Source organism: Geotrypetes seraphini, chromosome 8 (assembly GCF_902459505.1).
Source record: "Geotrypetes seraphini chromosome 8, aGeoSer1.1, whole genome shotgun sequence".
Classification (NCBI taxonomy): domain Eukaryota; kingdom Metazoa; phylum Chordata; class Amphibia; order Gymnophiona; family Dermophiidae; genus Geotrypetes; species Geotrypetes seraphini.
The window spans coordinates 162,438,596-162,463,566 of record NC_047091.1 but is presented as its reverse complement, the minus strand read 5'-3'; the positions used below and the strand labels follow the sequence as shown (position 1 = coordinate 162,463,566).

Sequence of the window (24,971 nt, the reverse complement as noted above, 5' to 3'; positions counted from 1 at the left end):
ATAAGGATACAGTGTCCTCTATCCTTGAAATAAGGCTTATCCTTTCCAAGTCCAATGTCAGTATTACGATCACACTTTAAAAAAGATACACTTAAGACAAGTAGCACCCTCTAACCTGGCAAAAAGACAACTTTTTTTTTATTTTAGGGTTCAGTTAAGGAGCCTCACCTTCTCGACGTCATTTCTCGTATCTGTCCAGCTGCTGAATCTGCATACACTTTCCAGTTTCCGGATCCCTTTTCTTCTTCACTGGAACCACATCGAACCCTAAACTGATCGGACAGACCCAGAGATGGTTTCACTCCTCCAAGCATGCAAAGATACCAAAAATCATACCCATCAGGCGTGTGACACACACACATTTTGACTGTTCTCACACGACAAGCACCCCTCTTCATACACATGCAAGGGTCCGGCATCTTTCTCCCACTCTTCCCGGTCCAGCATCGCTCGCTCTCTTCTTCCCGTCCGGGGCCCGGCTTCTTCCTCTCCCACCTCGGCCCGCGGTCCGGCATCTCTCCCTCCACTCTCCTCCCCCGGTCCGGCATCTCGCCCTCATTCTGAACCTTCCCTCCTCTCCCCCGTCCTACCTTCGCACTTGCCTTCGGGGTTGCCGCAGCGGCAACAACTCATACGGGTCCGCCTGCGGCAGCCGACAAGCTTCCCCCTGCCGCGTCCCGCCCCGCCGGAAACAGGAATTGGTGTCAGAGGGGGACGGCAAGCGGCGAAGGGACAGGAGCTCACGTCAGAGGAGGCGGCGGCTGCACGCGCTAGAGAGGGAGAGAATGGGCTGCGGGCGAGCTCAAAAGGACCAGTTTAAAAGGGGAAGGGCGCGCGAGAGAGGAAGGGATTCCGGGCCGCACGCGGCGAAGGGACAGGAGCTCACGTCAGAGGAGGCGGAGGCGGCTGCACGCGCTAGAGAGGGAGAGAATGGGTATGGGCTGCTGGCGAGCTCAAAAGGACCCGTTTAAAGGGGAAGGGCGCGCGAGACCGAGGGGGTCGCTCAAAGCATGCTTTTCTTTTGTATGTACGTGTGTGTGCGCGCGCGCCTCGCACCTCACTTGGGAGACTTGCCTTAAGTCGGGTTGCCTTCGACCTCGTTGAAATGCCCGTGATCCTGCGGACGCCGCGGATCTACAGCGCATGCCCTTAGGAAGAAAGCGGCCGTGGCATGGGGGTCCGCAGGGATTCTCGTTTTAATTACCGTGGAGCCCCCAGGAGGGGAGTACGATGAGGATCCGTGAGGTCCGCGGGAATTATATAAAAAAAAGAGCAAAAACAACGGGAATCCCTGCGGACCCCACCCCCACGGCCGCTTTCTTTTATTATTCAATTTTCTATACTGTTCTCCCAGGGGAGCTCAGAATGGTTTACATGAATTTATTCAGGTATTCAAGCATTTTTCCCTGTCTATCCCGGGGGGGGGGGGGAGGGCTCACAATCTATCTAATGTACCTAATGCGCTTTTAGTTCCATGGGGACAGCGGGATCCTTATTTTTTTTTAGTTCAGCTTCAGCATCTCTTTTGGGCAATAACATAAACCGAGGATCCAATTACATGAAAAGCTAAGTAATTACCTTCAGAGATTCATACCCCACCATCTAAAAACCAGTGACGGACCTAGGGTATATGACACCCAAGGTCGATCATTGATTAATCCCCCCTCCCCCAATATCTTTAGTAATTTTATTTATTTTTATATCCCTCCTCCCCAAACCAGTTACAGTTTAACATTCACAGTGTTACAATATAACACTACATAGGGTTACAACCTTTTCAACCCCACACTAGCACTGTGGTGTAGACAAAAAAGACTTTTCCTCTCTTAGATCCTAACTCACAGGCTTGCCTAACACCAGCTCAGGAAGGGGTAAAACTCGGACCTCACAGATCTAAACCCGCACGTCCTTAAAAATCTGAGGTCCGTGCCGCTTGTAGGTAGTTTCTGGCTCTGACAGACCTTAACATAGTAACATAGTAGATGACGGCAGATAAAGACCCGAATGGTCCATCCAGTCTGCCCAACCTGATTCAATTTAAATTTTTTAATGTTTTTCTTCTTAGCTATTTCTGGGCAACAATCCAAAGCTTTACCCTGTACTGTGCTTGAGTTCCAACTGCCGAAATCTCTGTTAAGACTTACTCCAGCCCTCCCAGCCATTGAAGCCCTCCCCAGCCCATCCTCCACCAAACAGCCATATACAGACACAAACCGTGCAAGTCTGCCCAGTACTAGCCTTAGTTCAATATTTAATCTTATTTTCTGATTCTAGACCCTTTGTGTTCATCCCACGCTTCTTTGAACTCAGTCACAGTTTTACTCTCCACCACCTCTCTCGGGAGCGCATTGCAGGCATCCACCACCCTCTCCGTAAAGTAGAATTTCCTAACATTGCTCTTGAATCTACCACCCCTCAACCTCAAATTATGTCCTCTGGTTTTACCATTTTCCTTTCTCTGAAAAAGATTTTGTTCTACATTAATACCCTTCAAGTATTTGGACGTCTGAATCATATCTCCCCTGTCTCTCCTTTCCTCTAGGGTATACATATTTCAGGGCTTCCAGTCTCCTCATACGTCTTCTGGCGCAAGCCTCCTATCATTTTCGTCGCCCTCCTTTGGACCGCCTCAAGTCTTCTTACGTCTTTCGCCAGATACGGTCTCCAAAATTGAACACAATACTCCAAGTGGGGCCTTACCAATGACCTGTACAGGGGCATCAACACCTTCTACTGACTACGCCTCTCTTTATACAGCATAGCATCCTTCTGGCAGCAGCCACTGCTTTGTCACACTGTTTTTTCACCTTTAGATCTTCGGACACTATCACCCCAACTTCCCTCTCCCCGTCCGTGCATATCAGCTTCTCTCCTCCCAGCATATACGGTTCCTTCCTATTATTAATCCCCAAATGCATTACTCTGCATTTCTTTGCATTGAATTTTAGTTGCCAGGCATTAGACCATTCCTCTAACTTTTGCAGATCCTTTTTCATCTTTTCCACTCCCTCTTCGGTGTCTACTCTGTTACAAATCTTGGTATCATCTGCAAAAAGGCACACTTTTCCTTCTATCCCTTCAGCAATGTCACTCACAAACATATTGAACAGGATTGGCTCCAGCACTGATCCCTGAGAGACTCTACTACTCACCTTTCCTTTCTTCGAGCGACTTCCATTAACCACCACCCTCTGGCGTCTGTCCGACAGCCAGTTTCTGACCCAGTTCACCACTTTGGGTCCTTACTTCAGCCCTTCAAGTTTGTTCAACAGCCTCCTATGAGGAACTGTATCAAAGGCTTTGCTGAAATCCAAGTAAATTACATCTAGCATATGTCTTCGATCCAGCTCTCTGGTCACCCAATCAAAAAATTCAATCAGGTTCGTTTGGCACGATTTACCTTTTGTAAAGCCATGTTGCCTCGGATCCTGTAACCCATTAGATTCAAGGAAGTACACTATCCTTTCTTTCAACAAAACTTCCATTATTTTTCCAACAACTGAAGTGAGGCTCACCGGCCTGTAATTTCCTGCTTCATCCCTGTGAACACTTTTATGAATAGGGACCACATCCGCTCTACTCCAATCCCCAGGAATCACTCCCGTCTCCAGAGATTTGTTGAACAAGTCTTTAATAGGACTCGCTAGAACCTCTCTGAGCTCCCTTAGTATCCTGGGATGGATCCCGTCTGGTCCCATCGCTTTGTCCACCTTCAGTTTTTCAAGTTGCTCATAAACACCCTCCTCCGTTAACGGCGCAGAACCTACTCCATTTTCTCATGTAACTTTGCTAGACAATCTCGGTCCTTCTCCAGGATTTTCTTCTGTGAACACAGAACAGAAGTATTTGTTTAGCACATTCGCTTTCTCCTCATCACTTTCCACATATTGATTCCCAGCATCTTTTAGCCTAGCAATTCCATTTTTCATCTTCCTCCTTTCACTAATATATCAGAAAAAATTTTTGTCTCCCTTTTTTACATTTTTAGCCATTTGTTCTTCCGTCTGTGCTTTTGCCAGACGTATCTCTCTCTTGGCTTCTTTCAGTTTCACCCTGTAGTCCTTTCTGCTCTCCTCTTCTTGGTTTTTTTATATATCACGAACGCCAACTCTTTCACCTTTATTTTCTCAGCCATTAGGTTGGAGAACCATATCGGCTTCCTTTTTCTCTTGTTTTTATTGATTTTCTTCACATAAAGGTCCGTAGCCATTTTTATCGCTTCTTTCAGCTTAGACCACTGTCTTTCCACTTCTCTTATGTCCTCCCATCCTAACAGCTCTTTCTTCAGGTACTCTCCCATAGCATTAAAGTCCGTACGTTTGAAATCTAGGACTTTAAGTATCGTGCGGCCGCTCTCCACTTTAGCCGTTATATCAAACCAAACCGTTTGATGATCGCTACTTCCCAGGTGAGCACCCACTCGAACATTAGAGATACTCTCTCCATTTGTGAGGACCAGATCCAATATCGCTTTTTCCCTTGTGGGTTCCGTCACCATTTGTCTGAGCAGAGCCTCTTGAAAGGCATCCACAATCTCCCTACTTCTTTCCGATTCGGCAGACAGAACATTCCAGTCTGCATCCGGCAGGTTGAAATCTCCCAACAGCAGAACCTCCTCTTTCCTTCCAAACTTTTGGATATCCACAATCAGATCCTTATCAATTTGCTGCGATTGAGTCGGAGGTCTGTAGACTACACCCACATAGATAGAAGTTCCATCTTCTCTTTTCAGAGCAATCCATATCGCTTCTTCCTCTCCCCAGGTCCCTTGCATTTCGGTCGCTTGGATATTGATCTTTACATAGAGAGATACTCCTCCACCTTTTTGACCATCTCTGTCCTTCCTAAAAAGATTATATCCCGGTATGTTTACATCCCATCCATGTGATTCACTGAACCATGTCTCTATGATAGCGACAATATCTAGATCTGCCTCTAACATCAGGGCTTGCAGATCATGAACTTTGTTGCTTAGACTACGAGCATTTGTGGTCATCGCTTTCCAGCTATTTTTCAGCGATAATCTCCTTTTTCGTATGGATTTTTGTTTCGTTTCACTTTCCGTTGCAATACTAAGAAATGAACTGCTGATATTGCTTATGTTGCAGTCTTTACTACTATCACATCTTTTCTTTTGCCGGGGGTGGTCTCTATAATTGTCCTTCGTACATACACCACCCCCACCTTCTAGTTTAAATGCCTAGACCTTGGTGACAATTTAGTGCTGACGGATCCGTCTCAGCATAGGGAGGGAAAAGTATTAGGATCCGTCAGCGCTAAAATGTCACCGAGGTCTGTCAAAGCTTAACCTGCGCTAGATCCTCGACTTAGTGCAGATTCTCAACCGGGAGTCTTCCAAAACGCGAAAAATAAAAACGTACTCTCTCACATCTGTTTCTTGTGGCAGTCCTCAGTCCTGTGTTCATGAAGGAAGGGGAGGAAAAAAAAATATCTTGCATGGCACACCTGTTCTGTTTTGAGTTACATTCTTTATCGTAGCACAAGATAGGCTAGGTCGGAGGACAGATAGTCAAGATCTATTTAAGTTCGACTTTGCTACTAGTTCTCTCTCGTGTTGCATTTTTGTTTTTTTAAATTCTGCACTTTATTTTCCTAGTGACCAGACAAACCAACACGTTTAACAAAAAAGGTAAATAAGATTCTTGCATGAATCGGTAAAAAATTAAACTGGATTTATTTGCAAAGACGTCAGATTAAAGATTTTTTTTTTAATGTTGTTACAATGAGAAACAAGTCTAGACATACTAGTTTGTTTCAGTAGTCAGCCATATATGTATGTATGTATATAATATATAATATTAATTAAACGTGCCAGTTGATTTACTAATGTTTCTTAACTAAGACGAAAAGAGGAAATGTCTGATTTTTTTTCGGTTGTTGGCTATTGTTTTCCTTTTCAGTCAAACAGATGAAATGACTGTGGTGTTTATTTCCGCCCAGACCACAGGCTCACCTCAAGCTTTTAAAAAATAGCTTTAGATGAGAACGAGGGAGAAAACAGCGCAGAAGGGTTGGGTGGGGAGGGAAAACCTCACTTTTAAAGTTTACTAGTTTTGTCATTCGGGGATCTGCTTTAGAAGCCATCTGATACCTCTACAAGGCTCTTGGTGACATTTTAGCGCTGACGAATCCTAATACTTTTCCCTCCCTATGCTGAGACGGATCCGTCAGCACTAAATTGTCACCAATGTGTGTCAGAGCCAGAAACTACCTGCAAGCGGCATGAACCTCAGATTTTTAAGGACATGTGGATTTAGATCCGCGAGGTTCGTCAGGTCCGCGTTTTACCCCTTCCCACCAGCTCTGGCAGGATACACATTTCAAATATCACATTTGTGATATTGTAATCACAAAATAAAATTATATTTTCTACGTTTTGTTGTCTGGTCATTTATTCAAATTATGTTGGTCCCAGGCTCTGGTTTCTGTTTGTTTTCTGTTAACTGGCTGCCAGGGTCTCCAGTGCTCACCATCCATCTTCCATCTCTGTACCTTCCCTTCTACTGCCATATCCAACATTTGTTTCTTTCTCACTGTTTACCATCTCCAGTGCTGGATTAACCCTATAAGTAAAGTAAGCACGTACTTAGGGCATCAAGGGAAGGGGGGGGGGGCACCACAAAAATTGTTCATGGCCAAATTTATCATTTAAATTATTAAATTTATAGCCATTTTCAAAATTTAATGAAAAATTAATATGTTCTGTTTATAAAGCGTTCTCTCTTGTGTCATGTATATCCTGCAAAATAAAGTACACTGAGCTCGCAGATTGGAAGCTATATAAATTTTCAACAAGTCTAGATGCGTTTGAAACAATGCAAGTGACGGGTACTAGCTCATAAGAAGTTCTTAGTTTAGTTGCCAACTGTCATTGAGGTTAATTGCAGGTGCATTCATAACCTCTTCTTGCTTTCAAAGTTTCAAACAGCCTCAAAGTTGCTTAATGACTATTCCAATAGCACACTCAGTTCTGGCACTTTAATCTATTAAAATGTAAGTACGTTTTATATATTTTGAATGCGTTTAATTTTATTCTTGGATATGAGCTCAGATATTTTGGCGCACTCACCTATCTGTTTGGCCGAAGTGCTGTTGACTGCTGTCAAGAGGCTGTTAATTTCTTCTCTACAGTACAGTTACTTTATACCTTTTTTTCAGCCTCAACCAGCGGGTGGAAAATTCTTAAAGATCGTATTAAAATTTTTTTAAAAAATTTTTTCTTCTTAGCTATTTCTGGGCAAGAATCCAAAGCTTTATCCGGTGCTGTGCTTGGGTTCCAACTGCCGAAATCTCTGTTAAGACTTACTCCAGCCCATCTACACCCTCCCAGCCATTGAAGCCCTCCCCTGCCCATCCTCCACCAAACGGCCATACACAGACACAGACCGTGCAAGTCTGCCCAGTAACTGGCCTAGTTCAATATTTAATATTATTTTCTGATTCTAAATCTTCTGTGTTCATCCCACGCTTCTTTGAACTCAGTCACAGTTTTACTCTCCACCACCTCTCTCGGGAGCGCATTCCAGGCATCCACTACCCTCTCTGTAAAGTAGAATTAAAATCCCTCTCTGATACAAGTAAATACGCATGAGTCAAGTCTCTCATATGAAAGGAAGCTCTGGAATGAGAGTTCATAGGATGAAATTAAGAGGTGATAGGCTCAAGAATAATCTAAAGAAATATTTTTTTTGCAGAAAGGGTGATAGACTTGTGGAACAGTCTCCCAGAGGAAGTAGTGGAGACAGAAACTGTGTCTGATTTCATAAAGGCATGGGATAGGCACATGGGATCTCTTAGAGAGAGAAAAAGATAATGGCTACTATGGATGGGCAGACTAGATGGGCCATTTGACCTTTATGTGCCATCATGTTTCTATGTTTATTTGGGGGGTTTTTGCTGGTAGCTGCGTTCGGGTGCGATGAAGGGGGGCTGTTGTACCCGTGATAGGGAGGGAGGGGGCTGCTGGACTCATGAGGGAGGCTGCTGCTGGACCCACCATCGCGAGGAGGGGCTGCTGATTGGGAGGGGTGGGAAGGGAGGCGATTCATAGCAGATCCTTTACTGCTCCATGGGGTGTTGAAAAGCCTTGTCCCTGTATCCTCGGCAACCAGTCAACTTTTCCCCCCGTTCTTGTGGGTTACCAGTGGCTAGCTGTGGTAAACAGTCACCATGTCATTCTCTATTACAAGATTTAGTTCTCTCACCATTTCTTGTACCTTTCTATAGATTCACTGGCCGGTCACCAGAAAAGGCAATCAAGGTATAAGCAATGGTACCATAGAGTCCATACCGGACGAAGAATCAGACTTGGGCAGATACTCTACTTCATAGTGCCCAAGAAAGGCTCAGACAATTTGATACCAATCCTAGATCTCAAATCCATCAATGTAGCGCTGAAAGTACCTCATTTCCACATGGAGATCACTCAGTCAGTCTTTGTAGCAGTGGCACCATGGGGGAATTCTTAGTTTCCCTAGATTTGATGGAGGCCTACCGTCGTATTCCCATCTTTCCAACTCACAGGAAGTAATTAAGATTTAATGTCTTGGAACAACATTTCCAATTTTCTGCACTGCCATTTGGACTAGCCAAAGTAATGGTATTAGTGGCCACTCATCTCTGCAGAGTGGGAATCCAGGTGCACCCATACTTGGATGACTGGCTGATATGAGCCATGTCCAAAGAGGAAGGAAAACAAGCAGTGACGTGAGCAGTCCATCTTTTGGAGTACCTAGTCTGGATAGTCAATGTCAAGCAGAGTCATGTGGTTCCAACCCAACAACTGGAGTACCTGGGAGTCTGGTTCAACATGGCAGTGGGCCGTGTTTTTCTGCAAGAGGTGCGCAAGCAGAAGCTCCAGCAGCAAATAACAGAGCAATGGCGAGGCAAATGCCTACTGCATGACATTACCTCTAGTTTTTGAGGGTCAATGGCAGTGATCATAGAGGTAGTACTGCAGGCAAAAGCTCATATATGTCCCCTGCAGGACTCCCTTCTGTCATGCTGAGCACCTCAGTTGTACTCGCTCCAGCAGTCACTTCCGTGACAGATGGAGATGAGGAGCAGCCTGTAGTGGTGACTTCAGCCAGTTTTTCTCTCTTGAAGGGCATGCCACTCCATTTAAATTCCTGGGTCATCCTAACAACAGATGCCAGCCTTTACAGCTGGGGTGGTCATTGCAATGGGTGTCTGATGCAGAGCTGTTAGTCTCTCTCTCAGAGCAAAAGGTCCATTAATTGCCTGGAGCTGTGAGCCATTCAGCTGGCATTGCAGATGATAGCAACTTCCCTGGCAGGGAAGGCAGTCAGGATCTTTTTGAATAATGCTACAGCAGTGCCTTATGTTAGCCGATAATAGGGCTCCAAGAGTGCTTTGTTATGGCTAGAGGCTCATCTCCTGTTTCGTTGGGTGGAGACCCACCTACAGGCGATCTCCACAGCTCATGTAGCGGGAGTGGAGAACATTCAAGCCGACTTAGCCAGCAGACGCTGGTCCCAGGGAAGTGGTTGCTGTCTCCATAGATGTTTGACTGTATTGTTCAGTGATGGAGTTGCCCGTGGATGGACCTCATGGCCTCAGCAATGAACAAAAAGGCAGATCGCTTCTACAGCCAAAGATTCAAGTGGCCTATGCTAAGGCCTGGAAGTTGTTTTAGTACTGGTGTGCCAAAGACGATGTGGAGCTTTTGAAAGCTCTGACTTTAGAAATTGTCGTGTTCTTTTTTTTTGTTTGTTTTATTTCAACATTTTTATTGTGAAGCAAACGTACAAACAGTGCGAAAATAACCAAGGATAAAATACACGGTAAGAAAGCAGTACATATTGCTCGTGTTCTTAAAGGCAGGCCTTAGGAAGGGCCTGGGGGTTGTTTCGCTGAAAATTGAGGATGCAGCTCTCTCATGCTTCAGAGCATGTGGGGACAAGGTCTTTCTGGCCTCTCATCCAGATGCAGCAAGATTTTTAAAGGGGGCTCTTCGATTGTATCCTCCAGTGAGATCACCCTTCTCATCATGGAGTCTCAATTTGGTCCTTAAAGGGCTCATTAAGGCTCCCTTTGAAGCTTTGCAGGAGGCTTCTCTTCTGGACCTTACGGACAACACAGCATTTCTGATAGCTGTTATGTCTGTGAGAAAAGTCTCAGAATTGCAGACTCTCTCATGCAAGATTACGGAAGCAGGCCTTTCTTTATGTACAGTCCTGTCATTTTTAATGAAGGTTCTTTCAGCCTTCTATGTCAACCAAGAAGTTTGATTACCTGCATTTTATTCCCTTGGGTCAAATAAAAAGGATCAAGCACTGAAACTCCTGGATGTTCAGAGAGCTCTTCTCCGTTATCTGGAGGTGACTAATGACTTAACATAGTAGATGACGGCAGATAAAGCCTCAAATGATCCATCCAGTTTGCCCTTCCTGATTCAATTTAAATTTCTTTAATTTTTTCTTCTTAGCTATTTCTGGGCAAGAATCCAAAGCTCTACCTGGTACTGTGCTTGAGTTCCAACTGCCGAAATCTCTGTCAAAATTCACTCCAACCCATCTACACTCTCCCAGCCATTGACGCCCTCCCCAGCCCATCCTCCCCCAAATGGCCATATACAGACACAGACCGTGCAAGTCTGCCCAGTACTGGCCTTAGTTCAATATTTACTACTATTTTCTAATTCTAGATCCTCTATGTTTATCCCACGCTTCTTTGAACTCCATCACCGTTTTCCTCTCCACCACCTCTCTCGGGAGCGCATTCCAGGCATCCACCACCCTCTCCGTAAAGTAGAATTTCCTAACATTGCTCTTCAATTTACTACCCCTCAACCTCAAATTATGTCCTCTGGTTTTACCATTTTCCATTCTCTGGAAAAGATTTTGTTCTACGTTAATACCCTTCAAGTATTTGAACATCTGGATCATATCTCCCCTGTCCCTCCTTGGTTCCCAAACCTGTCCTGGGGGACCCCCAGCCAGTCAGGTTTTCAAGATATCCCTAATGAATATGCATGAGAGAGATTTGCATATAATGGAAGTGACAGGTATGCAAATCTCTCTCATGCATATTCATTAGGGATATCTTGAAAACCTAACTGGCTGGGGGTCCCCCCAAGACAGGTTTGGGAACCACTGCTCTAGGGTATACATATTCAGGGCTTCCAGTCTCTCCTCATACGTCTTCTGGCGCAAGCCTCCTATCATTTTCGTCGCCCTCCTCTGGACTGCTTCAAGTCTTCTTACGTCCTTCACCAGATACGGTCTCCAAAACTGAACACAATACTCCAAGTGGTGCCTCACTAATGACCTGTACAGGGGCATCAATACCTTCTTCCTTCTACTGGCTACGCCTCTCTTTATACAGCCCAGCATCCTTCCGGTAGCAGACACCTTCTTGTCACACTGTTTCCAGTCTCATCACTTTGTCTACCTTCAGTTTTTTAAGTTGCTTATAAACACTCTCCTCTGTGAACGGTGCAGAATCTACTCCATTTTCTCACATTACTTTGCCAGACAATCTCGGTCCTTCTCCAAGATTTTCTTCCGTGAACACAGAACAGAAGTATTTGTTTAGCACGTTTGCTTTTTCCTCATCACTCTCCACATATTGGTTTCTAGCATCTTTTAGTTTAGCAATTCCATTTTTCATCTTCATCCTTTCACTAATGTATCTGAAAAAATTTTTGTCTCCCTTTTTTACATTTTTAGCCATTTGTTCTTCCACCTGCACTATCACCAGACATATCTCTCTCTTGGCTTCTTTCAGTTTCACCCTGTAGTCCTTTCTGCACTCCTCTTCTTGGTTTTTTTAATATTTCATGAACGCCAACTCTTTCGCCTTTATTTTCTCTGCCACTAGTTTGGAGAACCATATCGGTTTTCTATTTCTCTTGTTTTTATTTATTTTCTCCACATAAAGGTCCGTAGCCATTTTTATCACTCCTTTCAGCTTAGACCACTGTCTTTCCCCTTCTCTTATGTCCTCTCATTCTAACAGCTCTTTGTACTGGTACTCTCTCATTTCATTAAAGTCCGTACGTTTGAAATCTAGGACTTTAAGTATCGTGCGACCGCTCTCCACTTTAGCCGTTATATCAAACCAAATTGTTTGATGATCACTACTTCCCAGGTGAGCACCCACTCGAACATTAGAGATACTCTCTCCATTTGTGAGGACCAGATCCAATATTGCTTTTTCCCTCGTGGGCTCTGTCACCATTTGTCTGAGCAGAGCCTCTTGAAAGGCATCCACAATCTCCCTAGTTCTTTCAAATCACCTCTTTGTGCTTACTAGTCAGGTGAAGTGCGGTAAGACAGCATCTAAGGCCTCTATTTCCAGATGGATTAAACTGGCAATCTCTTCGGCATATACTGGCTGTGGTAAACAGCCACCGATTTTGATGGAACCTCGGCCAGTCTCGCCCAAGGAGATTTGTAGGGCAGCCACATGGTCCACTCTTCATACTTTTACCAAGTTTTATAGAGTGGTCATGGCAGCCAGGAAGGATGCCGCCTTTGGGTCCTCTGTATTGAAGGCAGCCTTAGGGGTCCCACCCTAGATTCAAGGGACTGCTTTGATATGTTCCTGCTATACTAGAATGAAAAATTAGGTTCTTACCTTGATAATCTTTCTTGTAAATGTATCTACCTAAAGCCCCACCCAGTCATTACTTTGCACCTGCTTTCTGTCTGAGTCAGAGTGTGAGTTGAGACTGGAGAATTCTTCTGCCACTCAGCTAGGCTGAGTTTCTAAAGAAAAACAACAACCCAAGAAAGATCCAGGTAATCTGACCTGATAATGGTTATGTGAGTAGCTCCAAGTTCCAAGAAGTTAGTGCTGGTTGCAAGTAGAGAATAACAAGGTGACAAAAGTCATCACTATTCCCGTCCCCGCAGATAACCTTATCCATGTCATTCTTTAAGGAGAGAGAGTAGAATCAGAGTATGAATGGACATAACCACTGACCTTCAAGCCTTGAATTGAAGAATACTGGTGTAGAAGGAATGAGGTTGAGAAAGACACTAAAGAATGGCATGGGATCGTTTCCTGCAGTTATCTGCGGGGACGGGAACGGTAATGAATTTTGTCACCCTGCCATTCTCTAGTTTCAAGCCATTTCTATTTTGATCTTTGTTAACCTTGTTATTACTTGTTACAGAGCAGAACAGAATTGGACTGTCGGAGGAAATTCCCCATACCCCTCCTTCTTATGTCTCCCTTTAAATGTAGAGTTACCATATTGCTCCAGAAAAAGGAGGACGGATTGAGACATCTGGGTTTTACTTCCATTAAAAGCAATCCATATGATAATCCTATTTAAGTGTATTTTGCACTGCTGTGGGACAAACTGAGGGAGCATGGCACAGCCCTCTGGGAAGGAGATGAAGTCGAAAGATGTGTGGAAAAACAAATCCAAATAGCACCAAAAGATTCCACAAAGGAAATGAAACAGCAAAACAACAAAAAGATTGTGAAACAGAAGATTGGATGTACCAGTTTGTAGTTTAATAAGCGTCCAAATAACTTAAAAACAATAATCTTAAGAACAATCCACAAAGGTTTTGGTCTCTGACAGTTGGTCAAAAATGTATGAAAATTAATTAAATGAAAAGATAACATTAATTATATTTTCTATTTCTATTTATTAACTTTTATAAACATGGATATCACACCACTCCCCCCCACCTTTTTTTTTTTTACAATACCACAATAGCAGTTTTTAGTGCAGGCCAGCATGCTGAATTACCTAAGGTCTGCACAGATTTTGGTGTCGGGTCAGCATTCCATTGCTTAGGTCCAAATCACTGCCGGCATCATCTTCGGGCAGGCTTTCCTCTACTGTGGTTCCACACTTGATGATGTCACTTCCTCTTTTTTGGGCAGGACCAAAATACATGGAAGCTGCAGAGCTGGCAGCAGGTTGCCATTATCTGGAATCAGTGTTGCAGAGGTAGTGGACATGAATGTTGGATTGGGGCAATGGGGAAAGAGTGAAAGATGCTGGCTGGGGGGGGGGGGAGAGGGGGAGATAGAAATGTTGGCTGGGGGGCAGACAGGGTAAGAGAAATGCTGGCTGGGGGAATGGCAGGGGCAAGAGAGATTTTGGCTGGAGGGTCAGGGGTGAGAGAGATGCTGGTTCTTTGTTTTCTCTAGTATAATTTAATGAAAATACTGAATTGTACTGAAATTCTGGATGATAATTAGAAAAAATATTGTTTAAATGTTAGTAACATAGTAGATGACGGCAGATAAAGACCCGAATGGTCCATCCAGTCTGCCCAACCTGATTCAATTTAATTTTTTTTTTCCAGCTATTTCTGGGCAAGAATCCAAAGCTTTACCCGGTACTGTGCTTGGGTTCCAACTGCCGAAATCTCTGTTAAGACTTACTCCAGCCCATTTACACCCTCCCAGCCATTGAAGCTCTCCCCAGCCCATCCTCCACCAAACGGCCATACACAGACACAGACCGTGCAAGTCTGCCCAGTAACTGGCCTAATTCAATATTTAATATTATTTTCTGATTCTAAATCTTTTGTGTTCATCCCACGCTTCTTTGAACTCAGTCACAGTTTTACTCTCCACCACCTCTCTCGGGAGCGCATTCCAGGCATCCACTACCCTCTCCGTAAAGTAGAATTTCCTAACATTGCCCCTGAATCTACCACCCCTCAACCTCAAATTATGTCCTCTGGTTTTACCATTTTCCTTTCTCTGGAAAAGATTTTGTTCTATGTTAATACCCTTCAAGTATTTGAACGTCTGAAATATCTCCCCTGTCTCTCCTTTCCTCTAGGGCAGTGATTCCCAACCCTGTCCTGGAGGAACACCAGGCCAATTGGGTTTTCAGGCTAGCCCTAATGAATATGCATGAGAGAGATTTGCATATGATGGAAGTGATAGGCATGCAAATTTGCTTCATGCATATTCATTAGGGCTAGCCTGAAAACCCGATTGGCCTGGTGTTCCTCCAGGACAGGGTTGGGAACCACTGCTCTAGGGTATACATATTCAGGGCTTCCAGTCTCTCCTCATACGTCTTCTGGCGCAAGCCTCCTATCATTTTCGTTGCCCTCCTCTGGACCGCCTCAAGTCTTCTTACATCTTTCACCAGATACGGTCTCCAAAACTGAACACAATACTCCAAGTGGGGCCTCACCAATGACCTGTACAGGGGCGTCAACACCTTCTTCCTTCTACTGACTACGCGCCTCTCTTTATACAGCCCAGCATCCTTCTGGCAGCAGCCACTGCCTTGTCACACTGTTTTTTCGCCTTTAGATCTTCGGACAATATAACCCCAAGGTCCCTCTCCCCGTCCGTGCATATCAGCTTCTCTCCTCCCAGCATATACGGTTCCTCCCTATTATTAATCCCCAAATGCATTACTCTGCATTTCTTTGCATTGAATTTTAGTTGCCAGGCATTAGACCATTCCTCTAACTTTTGCAGATCCTTTTTCATATTTTCCACTCCCTCTTCGGTGTCTACTGTTACAAATCTTGGTATCATCTGCAAAAAGGCACACTTTTCCTTCTAACCCTTCAGCAATGTCACTCACAAACATATTAAACAGGATTTGCCCCAGCACCGAACCCTGAGCAACTCCACTAGTCACCTTTCCTTCCTTCGAGCGACTTCCATTAACCACCACCCTCTGGCGTCTGCCCGACAGCCAGTTTCTGACCCAGTTCACCAGTTTGGGTCCTAACTTCAGCCCTTCAAGTTTGTTCAACAGCCTCCTATGAGGAACTGTATCAAAGGCTTTGCTGAAATCCAAATAAATTACATCTAGCATATGTCCTCGATCCAGCTCTCTGGTCACCCAATCAAAAAATTCAATCAGGTTCGTTTGGCACAATTTACCTTTTGTAAAGCCATGTTGCCTCGGATCCTGTAACCCATTAGATTCAAGGAAGTACACTATCCTTTCTTTCAGCAACACTTCCATTATTTTTCAACAACTGAAGTGAGGCTCACCAGCCTGTAGTTTCCTGCTTCATCCCTGTGACCACTTTTATGAATAGGGACCACATCCGCTCTCCTCTAATCCCCAGGAATCACTCCCGTCTCCAGAGATTTGTTGAACAAGTCTTTAATAGGACTCGCCAGAACCTCTCTGAGCTCCCTTAGTATCCTGGGATGGATCCTGTCTGATCCCATCGCTTTGTCAACCTTCAGTTTTTCAAATAAACTTGCAGAATTTGCAAAATTTGGGGTTTTTAACTTATTTATAAATGATCTAGAAACTGGAACGACGAGTGAGGTGATTAAATTTGCATGTGACACTTAACTGTTCAAAGTTGATGAAACGCATACGAATTGTGAAAAATTGCAGGTGGACCTTAGGAAATTGGAAGACAGGGCGTCCAAATGGCAGATGACATTTACGGTCTCTTTTACAAAGCCGCACTAGCGGCTGCCCTGCGCTAAGGGCCCCAAAACCCATAGAGATTTAAAGGGCTTTGGGGCTGTTGCTGCGTGGCTTTGTAAAAGAGGCAGTTAATGTGGACAAATGCAAAGTGATGCACATTGGGAAGAATAACCTGAATCACCATTACCGGATGCTAGAGTCCACCTTGGGGATTAGCGCCCAAGAAAAGGATCTGGGTATCATTGTAGGCAATACGATGAAACCTTCTGCTCAATGTGCAGCGGCAGCGGCCAAAAAAGCAAACAGGATGCTAGGAATTATTAAAAAAGGGATGGTTAACAAGACTAAGAATGTCATAATGCCCCTGTATGGACCATGGTGCGACCTCACCTGGAGTGTTGCGTTCAATTCTGGTCTCCTTATCTCAAGAAAGATATACTGGCATTAAAAAAGGTTCAAAGAAGAGTGACCAAGATGGTAAAGGGGATGAGAAAAGACTAAAACTGTTAGAGCTCTTCAGCTTGGAAAAGAGACGGCTGAGGGGAGTTATGATTGAAGTCTACAAAATTCTGAGTGAAGTAGAACAGATACAAGTGGATCGATTTTTCACTCTGTCAAAAAATGCAAAGACTAGGGGACACTCAATGAAGTTACAGGGAAATACTTTTAAAACCAATAGGAGGAAATTTTTTTTCACTCAGAGAATAGTTAAGTTCTGGAACGCATTGCCAGAGGATGTGGTAAAAGCAGATAGCGTAGAAAGGTTTGGACAAGTTCCTGGAGGAACAGTCCATAGTCTGTTATTGAGAAAGACCTGGGGGAAGCCACTGCTTACCTTGTATTGGTAGTATTGAATATTGCTATAACTTTGGGGTTTGGCCAGGTACTAGTGACCTGGATTGGCCACCATGAGAACGGGCTACTGGGCTTGATGGACCCAGTAAGACTATTCTTATGTTCTTATGCGCAGAATTCCACTAGGAGTAAGTGTTTGCCCCTATATCTGCCCTTTCTTTCCCCTTCCATCATTATCTCCCTCCTTTCTGTCTCCCCCCCTAATATCTGCTCATTATTCCCCCCTCTTCCATCCTGCATCTATGTACCCGTTTCTATGCACTTCCCTATCCTATTTCTCAATCCCCTCATGTGGCTGGGCAGCGGAGAAATGCCCCACTACTGTTGAGCCAAGTCTTTTACAGAGGGGATAAGCTTCTGCTGAAGGGATACTGCTTGCATGAGGAATAGAGAAGGGTTAGGGGAAGTGGAGATTTGTCTGTCTAGCGAACATTCTTCTTACCATGAGATCCAGATCCTGGAAACTGCCTTCTCTCAGCTGGGGAAGGAATTGTCACCTATGTCTGCACCAAATAGCCGCCTTTCAAATGGTGAAGGAATTCTAGACCCCAAGATAAATTTTTATGAGTGGGTTGCAAGCCTACCATATTCAGAAGACAAAACATTGAACAGCTGATCCCTAAAACAGACTCTATGTCTATAGAGTGATATCAGCATACTAGTTGTTCTATATCTCCATCTGCTGCTAGGAGTGATGGCATAGCCTGGACATATTTTTCAGAAGTTAACATGAGTGGGCAATAAACAATGTGAATGTTAGCACTGCCTCTATGTTTGCCATCACTCTGTATAAATACGCATTATTATGTATGTAAACTTGTTCTCAGCTCTTCCGGGAGGCCGAGATATAAAACCAAATAAATAAATCTAGTGCTCCCATCACTGGGCCTGTGTCATTGCTGCTGGCTGGTTGAGCCTGACTCCAAAGTGGAGAGGGCTATGGCTTACCTGTGTCTGCACTGCTGGGTAGGTAGCATAATGATAACCTCATGCGCCTGGACAAAGAGGAAATCAATTTTATTCAAAATACTGGTTGGCCATTTTCGTGGAGAACAACACACCATTTACATTTACAATATTAACAATGCTTCAAATAGCATACAGTATTTATGCTACAAGTGCCAAAGGCCTGCTGCATTATAAATATCTATACTGGCTTGTTTCCCAGTAGACTGAATTTATGATACCCTTCGTATTCTTAGTCCCTCATCTTGCAACTGGACAGGCCTCCCTCAGCCTCAGTAATTACCTGTATGTTTGAAATAGCTTTTGTTGTGCCCTTCTGTGTGTTGTTTTTTTGGAGGGGGGATGGGGGGGGGGGGGGTTGTGGGCGCGCGCGGTGCATGCTGGGATGGCCCCGCCATCAATATGGCGTCGCACTGACAGTTGCAGGGAGCGTACAGTCGCTGGGTCTCTTCGGCTCCTTCAAGGAAAGGCGGGGAGGGCGCCGCTGGCAGCGTTATTCTTGTAAAAAGCCGGAGGCGGGGAAAGATAAAGCGATAGGACGCGGAAGAAGGTTTCCGTCCCGGCTGCTGTCCGAGCGGCCCGGGCTCGTCTCTGGCGCTGATATTAGTGTCCTGTTAGGCTCTGAATGACTGAGAGGGAGCGACCATGGGAGGCTGAGCTTCAGCTCCGGTCTCCGGGGGCCTTTTATGTATTTATTTTTTTTAATTATTGCCAGCCCCTTAGTTGATTTTCCCCGCCCGACGTCCGCTCTTCGCCCCCTCCCCTCGAGCGGCTCGCGTTCCCGGGAGAGGGAGCCATGGGCTCCTCGACGGCGGACTCGGCGCAGTGGCTGTCGGTGAAGGAGGAGACCATCTTCCTTCACGACGGGCTGATCCGGGTCACGGACCTGGCCGATCTGCCCAGCGAGATCGGGGTGGCGGAGCCCGGGGAGGACACGGAGCTGGAGGTAAGTTCGCTTGCGGGGGGGGGGGGTGAGGGGGGGAGAGACAGTCGGGTTGCACCGTTCACGCCTCGTTGTGCTTTATTTGAAGGGGGGAGGAGGAAGGTGACGGCCGTGAAGATCCAGGTTAACGGGGGCAGGGGGAAGGATACGGACTCGCGGTCATCGCGTGTAACGTTTATTGGTCTTTTGTTTGTGTCCCGGGAGGGGCTTGGCAGCCTCACCCCTGACGTCCCTTTGACACAGATTCCCCCCCCCCCCTTTTTGTAGGAGAGCCGGGAATTACTGCGGCTCTGCAGGGTCAGGGAGGACAGGCCTCAGCCATCGATGGAACCGATAGGCGCAGAGATCAGGGTGTGACCGGAGGCACATCAGGTGCAGCTTTAAAGCCTTTAATTGCGGTGGTAGAGAAAGTGTCCGATCTTTTGTACGGATGCCAGTGTGCACACGTTCTTGCTTTTCTTTCCAATCTGCTGACACCGAGAACGGCCATGCACTCTGGCAATACAAACGAGCTGTCACAAATTGCACACTGTTTTGGGAAAGTGGAGGCTCACGATCTTTCAGTCCTAGGGGGGGAAAAAATGGAAGGCTCCTTTTTAATTTATATCTGTCCGTCCTTGCTGTCGGTGAAATGTACTGAGCAGTATTACATTTTGTACTTGGATTAAATTTAATATTCATTGATCTCTCATTATAGTACTAAAATTGCTTAACCCTTTCAGGACCAAGGGACATATTTGTCCCATAACTTTAAAATCCTATAAATTTTGATTGGGATAGTCTACAGTTCTAAATTTGATATGTACGGATTCCTTATGATACTGCCTTTATGTAAACAAACTGGTTCCGACATTCATTCATTAGCGTCGTTGCCAGATTGACGAGAAGATTCACTTGCCACACTGTCCATAAGCCAGAAGTGTGATTTTTTAAATAAAAATAATGATATTTCACAAAAAAAATCAATTTTTTGGCATCTGCAAGCCCTTTTTACCATAAAAATGTCGTCAAAACCACAAAAATTGGCCTACAATCCTTATGGTCCTGAAAGGGTTAACAAAGGTCACTTGAGTACCGACTTCACATTTGAGATATGTATGCAGGCATTTTTTTTTTTTTTTTTTTTTTTAAATCCCATAAATTGAGCTGTGGTTGTGGTATACTTTTGTTCATAAAAAGTTAGTTCAATCCTATCAAACTGTTCAGTTGTAGTCTTAGTGCCTGTTCTTTGCCTATTCAGTTTATGATTCTGCAGTTTCCTCCTGCTTCTTTTAGTCTTCCAGTGCATTCAGAACAAGGACCATAGGAGCCAGGTCACTGGATGTCAGTGGGTGCTGAGAGCTCCCAGTATTGAACACGTTTTGCTGAGAGGGGTAATTTGTATTGTTTGGTACCCCTAACAATTTTTGAATTGTTGGTCCCTATGACAGGGACTGTGGTCTTGCAGGATACTCTTCACTGGTAATGACTTAGGCTTTTTGCTACTTTTTTTTAAAAGCGACTTTACTGTACATGTACTTTCTCTTTAGGTTGGTCATTGCAGCAAAGGTCCTTGGATGGGAGAGCCCTGTTGTCATGGGCCTTAAATTCAACTACTAGGTGTTTCTGTTATGTGATAACTTCTTCCAGTTTCCTTCTCCCTCCTCTTCCAAGGGACTGTGAATAGTGCCTCAGCAAAATTAGAGGCTAGGTTCATGATTCTAACTGTACAAAAAAAAGCATAAGAATTTGTCAATATATTTAGTTTAATTTGATGTTCAGACCACATTGTAAACATTAATACTTATTTAAAAATGCATGTGAATTTATAGACTGGAGTAGCTGTGATGCATATTGTAGTTGATTTTTATCAATAGGACTTGCTTTCACATTGACCCCACTCTTAAACCAAATTATATTCTGTCTTACCACATAAGAATAGCCTTACTGGGTCAGACCAATAGTCCATCAAGCCCACTAGCCCATTCTCATGGTGGCCAATCCAGGTCACAAGTACCTGGCCAAAACCCAAGGTGTAGCAATATTCCATGCTACCAATACAGGGCAAGCAGTGGCTTCCCCCCCATATCTTTCTCAATAACAGACTGTCCAAACCTTTCTTAAAACCAGCTATGCTATCCGCTCTTACCACATCCTCTGGCAATGAGTCACTATTGGTTTTAAAAATATTTCTGTGTAACTTCGAGTGTCCCCTAGTCTTTGTAATTTTTGACAGAGCGAAAAATTGATCCACTTGTACCCATTCTATTCCGCTCAGGATTTTGTAGGCTTCAATCCTATCTCCTCTCAGCCATCTCTTTTCCAAGCTGAAGAGCCCTAACCGTTTAAGTCTTTCCTCATCCGAGAGGAATTCCATCCCCTTTACCATCTTGGTTGCTCTTCTTTGAACTTTTTCTAGCGCCACTATATCTTTCTTGAGATAAGAAGAGCAGAATTGAACCCAATACTCCAAATGAGGTCATACCATGGAGCGATACAGGGGCAATATGACATTCTCAGTCTTGTTAACCATCCCTTTTTTAATAATTCCTAGCATCCTTTTTGCTTTTTTGGCCGCTGCCACACATTGGGCGGAAGGTTTCATCGTATTGTCTTCTATGATACCCAGATCCTTTTCTTGGGTGCTAACCCCCAAGGTGGGCCCTAGCATCCAGTAACTGTGATTCAGGTTATTCTTCCCAATATGCATCACTTTGCATTTGTCCACATTAAATTTCATCTGCCACTTGGACGCCTGCAATTTTTCACAATCCGCTTGCGTTTTAACAACTTTGAACAGTTTAGTGACATTTGCAAATTTAATCACCTCACTTGTCATTCCAATTTCCAGATCATTTATTTTTTTTTTTAAATATAATTTTTATTGAAAAAGCTATTTAACTTATTTATAAATGATCTGAAAAATGTTTTTGCAGTCTTTCAGATCATTTATAAATAAATTAAATAGCACCCGTCCCAGTACAGACCCCTGCAGCATTCCACTGTTTACTCTCCTCCATTGAGAAAAATTACCATTTAACCCTACCCTCAGTTTTCTATCTGATAATCAATTCCTTATCCACAACTGAACTTTGCCACCTATCCCATGATTCTAAATTTTTTAGGAGCCTCTCATGAGGAGCTTTAGCAAAAGCTTTTTGAAAATCTAGATACACTATATTTATCCCAGGACAAGCAGGCAGCATATTCTTAACGCATGGGTGACGTCACCGACGGAGCCCCGGTACGGACCTTTTTAACTAGAAAGTTCTAGTTGGCCGCACCGCACATGCGCGAGTGCCTTCCCGCCCGACGGAGGAGAGCGTGGTCCCCAGTTTCTTCGTTTCCGCGGAGCGAAGAAGACGCATGTGTTTTCAACGGCCGTTGAAAAACTAATTTTTGCCTTTCCGCTCACGTATTTTCTCTCTTTTTTCCTTTTTTCTTATCGGATTCCCTTTATTTTTGTTTTTTAAAAAAAAAAAACTCGTCGAGTTTTCTTTATTTTTTCAGGCCGGCCCCGGCGGGGCCTATTGCCACCATACAGGCCTCCGAATTCAATTTTGCGGAGGCCGTGTTTCCCTTCATGCCCCCTCAACCGGGTTTTAAGAAGTGCCAGCGGTGTGCACGCCCGATCTCCCTCACTGACCCACACAATTGGTGCCTCCAGTGCTTGGGTCCAGAGCATCGGGCTGACACCTGCACCCGCTGTGCTACGCTTAAAAAGCGTACTTTGAAAAATCGGCAGATCCAGCAAAATATTTTGTTTGGTACCGGATCTGCCATGGAACCGACGTCGACGGCACCACAAAAGTCGGCACCGACGACATCGACACCACCGGACCCTTCCTCGGGGTCGTTGGGCCCAGGTAAGCCGGCTAAGAAGCCTCCCAATTCCCTTGCGCGCTCTCCTGCCACGGTTGCGACACCAGCCCTCCCGGCGCCGCACCGGCCCCGCAAACGCTCTGCTCCGATCTCGGTGAGTGCCTCATCATCGGCCTCCTCATCGCCGGAGCGTAGAGCGGCACCTATGGTACCGAAGAAGAAAAAAGCGGTACCGGTGCCTCCCCTGGACGACCGCATCGCGGCCATACTCCAAACACAGTTACAGGAGCAGCTGCAACAACAGCTCCAACAACTGTTGCCGGCGTTGCTGGCACCGCATCTTCCGGTACAGGACCGGTCCGAGCCTCACACTGTCCCATCGGTGTCGACCCCCTCGGTACCGATTAATACTTCCATGCCGGTGCTCTTGGCAGAAACACCTACAGTACGTACCCGTGATGCTGCCGACCCTGTCCGGTCCCAGGAACGACATCGGTCTTCCTCACCCGGTACCGCCTCGGTGCGCTCAGGCAAATCTCTTTCAAAGACCCGCCATGCCGAGCCCTCCACACCGATGCCCAAACGTACGCACCCCGACGTTAGGGACCCAGATTTGTGGGAAGACTCCCCTCACGGTACCGAGGAGGACGCTTCATAAACCGATGAAGAACCCTCCATGACCGACACCGTCTCCAAACCAGAGCAATCCTCTTTCTCCAAATTCCTTAGGGAGATGTCAGCAGCTCTTTCCATTCCCTTGGAGTCCGACTCTAAAAAGTCTCAGGCTTTCCTCGATGCCCTAGACTTTGAGCAACCTCCCAAAGAATTTCTGAAGTTGCCCGTCCACGACATCTTACGGGAAACTTTCTATAAAAACTGGGAAGCTCCCCTCACGGTTCCTGGAGCCCCTCGTTATCCCAATCCCAGGGTTTGATAAACCTCAATTGCCCCACGAGTCCCTCCTGGTGGAATCTACCTTGAAAAAATCTCAGGGTTCCAGTGTATATGCCTCCACCCCTCCTGGCAGAGAGGGAAAAACCATGGATAAATTTGGTAAGCGCCTTTTCCAAAATGCCATGTTAGCCAATAGAGCCAACAACTACACCTTCCACTTCTCCTTCTACATGAAGCATCTGGTGCAACAGCTCTCCTCCTTACAGAAATATCTTCCTGAACGTAAGTCCCTCTTTTCCAGCAACATATTTTTAGCCTCCTCCAACTCAGGAAATTCATGGTTTGCTCCATCTACGACTCATTTGAGCTGACCTCTCGCGCATCTGCCATGGCGGTGGCCATGCGCCGTTTGGCATGGCTGAGAGTCTCTGACCTAGACATTAACCACCAGGACCACCTGGCTAACGCACCTTGTCTGGGTGATGAACTCTTCGGAGAATCCCTGGACTCGACCACCCAGAAGCTCTCGGCACACGAGACCAGGTGGGACACTCTGATCAAACCTAAAAAGAAGACTCCACCTGCTCGCCCCTACAGGCAACAGTCTTCTTACCAACGCAGGTTCTCGGCCAGACCTCTCAACCCGCCTCAACAGCAGCCACGCCGACCTCGGCAACAACATCAAACCCAGGCTCGCTCTCAGTCTCACCAACCTGCCAAGCCTCTACCTCCGTCAAAACCATCTCAGCCCTTTTGACTCTTTTCTCCAGGGCATAGCCAGTCTCCCAACATCATTACCTCTTCCTCAGCCTATCGGAGGTCGCCTCCAGCATTTCCTCAGCCGTTGGGAGATCATCACATCAGACCAATGGGTCCTCAACATCATTCGCCACGGCTACTCTCTCAACTTCCAGACTCTTCCACCAGACAATCCTCCCGTAGAGTCTGCTTCTCACTCCTCGCAAACCCCCCTCCTCCTGAGGGAGGTCCAATCCCTCCTTCTTCTCAATGCCATCGAAGAGGTGCCTCCGGCCCAAAGGGGTCAGGGATTCTACTACCGCTACTTCCTGGTTCCCAAGAAGACAGGAGACCTTCGTCCCATCCTCGATCTCAGGGACCTCAACAAGTGTCTGG

At 45.4% G+C, this 24,971-nt stretch overlaps 2 protein-coding genes across 8 annotated transcripts in view; one reads left to right on the top strand and one right to left on the bottom strand.

Moving 5' to 3' along the window:
• Window positions 1–18,534, bottom strand: part of PTPN11 (protein tyrosine phosphatase non-receptor type 11) — a 115,240-nt gene extending 96,706 nt beyond the window's left edge. The window contains exons 1-4 of one of the 6 annotated variants that reach the window (XM_033956336.1): window positions 18,483–18,534; window positions 18,182–18,228; window positions 17,676–17,774; window positions 169–272 (exon numbers count right to left, since the gene is read on the bottom strand). In XM_033956336.1, coding sequence (XP_033812227.1) covers window positions 169–272; window positions 17,676–17,678 — 107 coding nt within the window. In that variant the 5' untranslated portion in view covers window positions 17,679–17,774; window positions 18,182–18,228; window positions 18,483–18,534. Of the gene's footprint in view, window positions 1–168; window positions 570–590; window positions 974–17,675; window positions 17,775–18,181; window positions 18,229–18,482 lie in introns of those variants that run through there. The other 5 variants (XM_033956338.1, XM_033956340.1, XM_033956339.1 and 2 more) reach the window with 5 other exon arrangements.
• Window positions 18,535–18,586: 52 nt separating this feature from the next.
• Window positions 18,587–24,971, top strand: part of HECTD4 (HECT domain E3 ubiquitin protein ligase 4) — a 492,696-nt gene continuing 486,311 nt past the window's right edge. For both annotated transcript variants that reach the window (XM_033956861.1, XM_033956860.1), the window contains exon 1: window positions 18,587–19,145. In XM_033956861.1, the coding sequence (XP_033812752.1) occupies window positions 18,996–19,145 (150 nt within the window). In that variant the 5' untranslated portion in view covers window positions 18,587–18,995. The remainder of the gene's footprint in view (window positions 19,146–24,971) is intronic.